We start from the raw sequence: 7,924 nt of genomic DNA, 5'->3' as shown, positions 1-7,924 counted from the left end.
GGTTAGATGCTTAGGTTGAATGTTTTGGTATGTTTTAAGCATGTTTGAATGTGTTTTGAAGGTGTGAAATTGCTTGAAATTGGTTTGGCTTGGTACCTAAGAAATGAGTTATAACTTGTCTTGTTTTGGAAGTCATTTTAGGTGCACATGACATGGGACACGAGCTGTCACATGCCGCGTACCACACACGATCACCCCACACGGCCATGTGACTTATTTAATTTTTGTGCAGGTTTTTTCCATGTGGCCACGAGTTGTTACATGGCCGTGTGACCCAATTTCAAATTGCAAATAGTCTAACGACATGACTGTGTGACCCTATATTCGAATTGTACATAATTTAGCCACACGGCCATGTCTCTAAACCACACAACCTAGAATCTGTCACATAACCTGGCCACATGATCTGAATAATAAAAATATTGTACTCAATTTATAACATCATTTCAAGATAATGAATAAACCAACTCATCAACGTAAATAAATATAAATTATGATTAATAATTAAAATTTAAACCAAATTCGCAATTAGAAAAAAATAATAATATCAACTCATTTATAGACGTGGGAGATTCCATAATTAGAGCCAACGAAACCATATCTTAAAGTATCCAAATTCTCCAAATAATATGACTTAGTGACTTCCATTTTCTATCTTTAAAAGCTCATCTTTGTGTTCTATAAAAACCCTTTGATCACTTCATCACCTTCATCGTAAGAAGCAGTCCATTTTCTCAGTGAAATCAAATTATTCTCTATTGGAAAAATGGCTTCAAAGGTTAAGTCATCAACTGCTCTTTTCTTCTCTCTTAACCTTTTCTTTTTTGCTTTAGTAAGCTCTTACAATGTTGATAATAATCCTAATGGTTCTTCTTACCCCACAAAATCTCCGAACCCTGTTGTTATCCGTCCCGGATACAAGTTTCCCAACGATGGTAGCGCTCAAAGCTATTATGGTACTTGTAATCCGTTGAACCTTCGTGTGTGTGTTAATCTGTTGGGTGGGTTGGTGAATCTCGACCTCCGCAACTTACCAACCCAACCATGCTGCAGTTTGATCCAGGGGTTGGCTGATCTTGAAGCTGCGGTTTGCCTTTGCACTGCTGTCCGAGCTAATGTGTTAGACATTAAATTCAACCTTCCTATTTCATTGAGTCTCTTACTCAATAACTGTGGAAGAAGGGTGGCTACTGAATACATTTGCACTCCATAAATATTGTCGTTTTAGAAAATTTTCTTTGATTATTCTTTTATGGATTGTTTGTTGGATTGTCTCTTTGATTCATTTCATAGCAGTTCTCGAATTGTTTTTTTTTTTTTCATAAAGGAAAGGCTCTTCAACCTTTCCCTTTCATCTCTTGTAATAATTATGCATTTTCTAAGTAATAAATTAAGATGTCTATGAAAATCCCAATCAATTATAATGCTATGAGATAATTAATGGAGATTATAAATTATAGTATTTCCTCATAATAATTTATACGAATTTGTTCTTTTTCTTGATATAAATTAAAATTGGCACACCTCATATGTTTTGAAAAAAATTAGAATAAAATAATATCTTTAGAAAATGTGGGCACAATTTTTTAATGTTGTGTGAAGCAAGAAATGCACTTCAAAATCCAGTTATAAAGAAATATACTTAAAAATCCAGAGATAAATCAGAAATATGTTCCATTATCCACAATATAAAGACTCTACTAAGCGAGTTCAAATTTATAAAATTTCAGCATGTCCATCGCACAGCAAACGCTTTGGCAGATATTATAGCCGCAGAGAGTTTGAAGAAAAGGAAAGAGTTTTACCTGGATGGTGCAATACCAAGTCATGCAGTTAAAACGCTGGAAGACGAATGGATCAGGGAACCAAGTTGAAGCTTTGTGAGGAAGATAGTGTTTTGCTCCCTGGGAATCAAAACGTCGGAGTAAAAATGTTTTGCAAAGTAAAGGACTTATTGGAAGTCAGGGGAGTGTTTTTTTTGGACGGAGAGAGCTTCGGAAAAGTGAATATTATAATTTATTTTCTTATATAGTTTTAAATTTATATATTATTTAAAAATTAAGAGAAATCATCATTATCAGATAATAATGAAAAAATAAGTTATTCAAAAATTAGTAAATTAAAAATTAAAAGTATAAAATTACATGCAACACATTTACATTAGAAATAAATTATTTAAAATAATTACAAAGATATTTTATATTTAAAATAATTTTTAAACTCGAATTTAGTTCAATTCTTATTAATTTAAGTTTTAACGACTTAAGCCTTTTGAGCAGCCTGTGAGCTTGATTATTAAATATCTTTAATTAATATTAAAGATACGCAAAGATACAAATTTGCAATATGTAGTGTCTTTTGCAGTGTGCTGGTGACATGATATTTGCAAAGTGCAAAATTAATTGTAGTTATGATAGTGACAACGTTGTGCTATCATGTTATATATATTATTTAAAAATTGGCCTATTGGATTCGAATAATGATCATACACATGGGAAATTCCATTCTTTGCCAGCAAATCAAATATTTCTGTATCCCAATTAATTTCACTTAGTGCCTCTCATTTACTTAGTTTTTATGTTCATCCCTTTTTTCTATATAAACCCTTTCCTCACTTCATCACAACTTTTGGCTTTCTCTCAACCACTTCAAACAAATTCCCCTTTGGAAAAATGGCCTTCTCTTCTTTGCATTAGTCAGCTCTTATAATATCAATAATGATTCGAAAGATTCTAAAAACACTGTTTTTATTCATCCTGGAGATGTGTACTCAAATAACCAAGGACAGCTCAATACATGCAATCCCCTAAATCTCGATGTGTTTTAATCTGTTGAGTTTGGTGGATGTTAATCTCGGAAACATACCTATAAAATCATGTCGCAGCTTGATTGAAGGATTTGTTGATCTTGAAGCTGCAATTTGCCTTTGCACTGCCGTTAGAGTTAATGCGTTAGGCATTAACATCAACCTTCCTATTTAATTGAGCCTCTTACTCAGTAAGTGTGGAAGAAAAGTTGCATCTCAATACATTTGTAGCCCATAGTTATAGTTCTTTAACAATGTTTGACCACTGTTTACTTTTTATTGTTTATTGAATTTTCATTTTTTTTTGTTGGATTGTATTGTTTGCATCTGTATTCAATAACCCTTCTTTATTATATTACTAAACAATTCGAAATATATTTTTAAAAGTAAATTATATAAATTTTAGTATCCATATTTAGTATATCTATATTATTATAAAAATCATTGATTAATAAATATAAATTTATGTAGCTATGGGGTGCGTATTCTTCTCCAAGTTAAATTTTGCTATCTTTTCTCAGTTAAATTCTGATTGTTTCATGGATATCTTAATATGATTATATAGAACTCTAATCTTAGCCTCTTTAAAGGCATTTTGTATCCTTATTTTGAGATACCAATAAAAAAAATGAGCTTTTCTTTGAGGCAGACAAGATGTAACCGTATATGAGTTTTGGTGAGAGTTTTGTGGTAATTATAGAGAGTATTTTATACACTTCCTATGAGTGTTTTATGAGATTTAGGGTTTTGTTTACCGATTTTCTCTTTGGAATTTTGAGCTTTCTATTTGGGGTTTTGGGTATGTACAGGTTATGCATATAGGTTATCTTCTCCATATATTACTCTCATTTGTTTACTCATTTAATGAAAAGGTGATACCTCATTTGCCCGTGGTTTTTCCCTTTTTGAGGGTTTTCCATGTAAAATATTTGTGTTTGTTCTTCTTCGATTTTATTATCTCGTTGTTTATACGGGTTAATCCCCAACAAATTGTTATTAGAGCTACGATTCAGCTTCTGCAGATTGACTTGTTCGATGGCACAACAATGTTTTTGGATATCGAGAAGTTCAATAGACAACAAATTTTAATTTCTAGCAGTTTCAAATAATTATGGAGATAGCTGATGTGGCCAAGGACAAGAGTGATGATTTGTTGTTCTCCACACATAATTAGGTTGAAGGTGGGGTCATGTCAGATGTTAGACATGTGCCTGGATTAGAAAAGAATCTAATCCCCTTTTGGTCTATAAAACTCGAATGGTTTGCAGAATGTTTTGAGGCAAGGTTAGTCACAAAGGGCTGCAGTTAGGTGGAGGGTGTTACTGACCCTTGTTGCATTATACAATTTTGATTTAAAGACTAGAAGTCTTTTAGTTTAGAAGTTTAAGTAGTTTAGAAGTTTAAGTATAGTTTAGCCTTAGTTGACATTCTCCAAAATTCGAGTTAGGCCTATGACGGGGAACGAAACCATATCATAAAGTATCCAAAATCTCCAAAACATGTGACTTAGTGACTTCTATTTTCTAGCTTTAAAAGCTCATCTTTGTGTTCTATAAAAACCCTTTGATCATTCACCACCTTTATCGTCTGAGGCAGTCAATAAGCAATTTTTAGATTTCTCTCATCAAAACAGTCCATTTTCTTAGTATTAGAATATACCTATTCCTTGCCCATACTTTGCCCATACCTTTCCCATACCTACCCATACCTTGGAAAGGTCAAAGTTATGGGCACCAAATATTTATTTAGTGTTGGGCATGGAATAATAGCAATTTTTGGTCCCTAATTGTATAGGGACTTTGTAAGGTGGCCCTTGAACCTCAACTATAAATAGGCCTAACCATTGCTCATTCTAATCATCCCACATTTGTCATTCTCTACTTAAGGCATTGTTCTCTCTCCCTATTTGTAAAGTTTCACTTGTATTTTGGAGTGAAATATATTTGGTAGTGCCCAAGGACGTAGGCAAGATTTGCCGAACCTCGTTAAAATTCTGGTGTTCTTTACTATTTATATTTCCATATTTTGTGAGTGTGATTGTAGTGATTTATTGTGCTATTAAATTACGATAAAGGATATTCTGGCTAGGAAAGACTTGGTACTTAAGTGATCATCGTGATCCACCTCTCTTTCTTGGGAATTGAACTTAGTGTGATTTTTTTAGTACAATAATTTTACTCTTTCACACGCTTCCGCACAATAATTGGTATCAGAGCCAGACTCGTACTTGGGGAATACGACCATTTACGGCACTATTCACGTATATAGCACTATTCATGTATACGGTACTATTTACGTATATAGTACTATTCATGTATACAGTAGTTAGGATTGAGGAGAAAAATGGCAGCAGCATCGTCATCAGCAAGGACTACTGTGATAAATGCAAAATTTGAAGTAGTGAAATTTGACGGTACTAATAATTTTGGTATGTGGCAATGTGAGATCCTGGATGTCTTATGTCAGCAAGAGCTAGATATAGCCCTTGAAGAAAAACCTGACAAGATGGATGACAAGAAGTGGGCCAAGATCAATAGACAGGCGTGTGGTACAATCCGCCTATGTTTGGCCAAAGAGCAGAAGTACTCTGTCATGAGGGAGACATCAGCGAAGAAGTTATGGGATACATTGGAAGAAAAGTTTCTAACGAAAAGTCTTGAAAATAGGCTTTATATGAAAAAGAAACTTTATCGATTCACGTATGCACCCGGTATGTCTATGAATGACCATGTGAACTCATTCAATAAAATTTTAGCAGACTTGCTAAATTTGGATGAGAAATTTGAAGATGAAGACAAGGCATTATTGTTGTTGAATTCCCTTCCTGATGAATATGAACATCTTACCACCACATTGCTTCATGGGAAGGACACGATCATATTTGATGCAGTCTGTAGTGCGTTGTATAGATCTGAGACTCGAAAGAAAGATAAAAGAGATCACAGAGATACAACTGCAGAAGTCTTAACAGTAAGAGGTTGTTCACACAGCAGCAAATCTAGTAGAAGGGGAAAGTCCAAAGGGAGACCCGCCAAAGATGAATGTGCTTTTTGCCGTGAAAAAGGGCATTGGAAAAAGAATTATCCTAAGCTACAAAAGGGCAAGGCTATTTCTAATGCATGTGTAGCGGAGCATGATGAGGAGTCAAACTTTAGCTTGGTTGGCATGGCAATGGCATGTCAAACGGATGAGTGAATTTTGGATTTAGGATGTACTTACCATATGTGTCCTAATAAGGACTGGTTTTTTAGTCTTAAAGAGCTAGAATGTGGAATTGTTCTTATGGGCAATAATAGTGCTTGTAAGACAATGGTAGTGGGTACAGTCCAATTGAAGAATCACGACGGCTCAATCCAAGTCTTGACAGATGTTCGCTACGTACCTAGCCTGAAGAAAAATCTCATCTCATTAGGGGCCCTAGAATCTAAAGGGCTCACAATCACTTTGAGAGATGGATTACTAAAAGTAGTAGCTGGCAATGACGGTGATGAAAGGCACAAGAAGAAATAACTTGTACTTTTTAAATGGAAGTACAGTTATTGGATCAACATCAACAGTTTCTACAAAAGATGTAGATTCAGAGGCTACCAGATTATGGCATATGCGATTGGGACATGCTGGTGAAAAAGCTTTGCAGACATTGGCGAAGCAAGGCTTGTTGAAAGGTGCAAATTCTTGCAAAATGGAATTATGTGAACATTGTATTCTGGGCAAGCAGAAGAGGGTAAAACTTGGTCCAGCAATTCACAATACGAAAGGAATTCTAGACTACGTTCACAGTGATGTGTGGGGACCTACCAAAGTGGCTTCTTTGGGAGGTATGCACTATTTTGTTACTTTTGTTGATGATTATTCAAGAAAAGTATGGGTGTATCTAATGAAAAGAAAAGTGAAGTTTTGGATGCATTTCTGAAATGGAAGAAGATGGTGGAAACTCAGACTGGTCGAAAGGTCAAACGACTTCGATCAGATAATGGTACTGAGTACAAAAATGATCCATTTCTACAAGTATGTCAAGATGAGGGCATTGTGCGACACTTCACTGTTCGGGATACACCACAGCAGAATGGGGTGGCAGAACGCATGAATCGGACTATACTGGAGAAAGTTCAGTATATGTTGTCCAATGCTGGATTGGGCAAGGAATTTTGGGCTGAGGCAATCACATATGCGTGCCATCTAATTAACTGTTTACCATCAGCTGCAATAAATGGAAAAACTCCTATGGAGATATGGATTGGTAAATCTGCTACTGATTATGATTCTTTACATGTATTTGGTTCCACTGCATACTATTATGTAAAAGAATCTAAGTTAGACCCAAGAGCAAAGAAAGTATTATTCTTGGGTATAACTGATGGAGTAAAAGCATACCGTCTCTGGTGTCCTGATACAAGGAAGATTGTTTTCAGTAGAGATGTGACTTTTGATGAATCAACCATGTTAAAGTACAAGGATTCACAAAAGGATGACAAAACCAGTAGTACTTTGCAGCAGGTGGAGCTTGAAAAGGTTAATGATGATCCAGCTAATATTAGAGGGACAAATGATGAAGAGGTTCCTACCCAAGAACCTCTACAGCAACAAGATTCAATTGCATATAGGAGGCCAAGAAGAGAGATTTGTAAGCCTGCTCGCTTTGATGATATAGTGGCCTATGCACTTCCAATTGCAGATGATGATGTTCCTTCTACTTACACAGAAGCAATAAATAACCCTGATGGTGTAAAGTGGAAGCAAGCAATGAATGAAGAAATGCAGTCTCTTCATAAAAATAGGACCTGGGAGTTGGTGACACTGCCCAAGAGAAAGAAGGCAATTGGATGCAAATTGGTATATGCAAAGAAGGAAGGATTTCCTAGTAAAAATGAAATTCGATACAAGGCTAGATTGGTAGCAAAGGGTTATGCTCAGAAAGAAGGAATAGACTACAATGAAGTGTTTTCTCCAGTTGTGAAGCATTCATCTATTTGGATTTTGCTAGCCTTGGTTGCGCAATATGATCTTGAACTAGTTCAGCTTGATATGAAGATCGCGTTTTTACACGGTGATTTGGAAGAGGAAATCTATATGACTCAGCCAGATGGATTCAAGGGTGCTGGAAAAGAAAATTGGGTT

At 35.3% G+C, this 7,924-nt stretch overlaps 1 protein-coding gene across 1 annotated transcript; it reads left to right on the top strand.

The window, feature by feature from the left end:
- Positions 1-633: 633 nt before the first annotated feature.
- Positions 634-1,429, top strand: LOC121207633 (14 kDa proline-rich protein DC2.15). Its single transcript, XM_041077990.1, has one exon. The coding sequence runs from the start codon at positions 767-769 to the stop codon at positions 1,211-1,213; it is 447 nt and encodes a 148-aa protein (XP_040933924.1). The 5' UTR covers positions 634-766; the 3' UTR covers positions 1,214-1,429.
- Positions 1,430-7,924: the final 6,495 nt, after the last annotated feature.

The sequence above is a fragment of the Gossypium hirsutum genome, chromosome A10, assembly GCF_007990345.1.
Source record: "Gossypium hirsutum isolate 1008001.06 chromosome A10, Gossypium_hirsutum_v2.1, whole genome shotgun sequence".
Classification (NCBI taxonomy): domain Eukaryota; kingdom Viridiplantae; phylum Streptophyta; class Magnoliopsida; order Malvales; family Malvaceae; genus Gossypium; species Gossypium hirsutum.
The sequence above is the reverse complement of the archived record's forward strand: the minus strand, read 5'-3'. Positions and strand labels throughout refer to the sequence as shown.

What these genes read in the sequence shown, in the direction of transcription:
- LOC121207633 (XM_041077990.1), top strand. Translation starts at nt 767, where the DNA reads ATGGCTTCAAAGGTTAAGTCATCAACTGCTCTTTTCTTCTCTCTTAAC.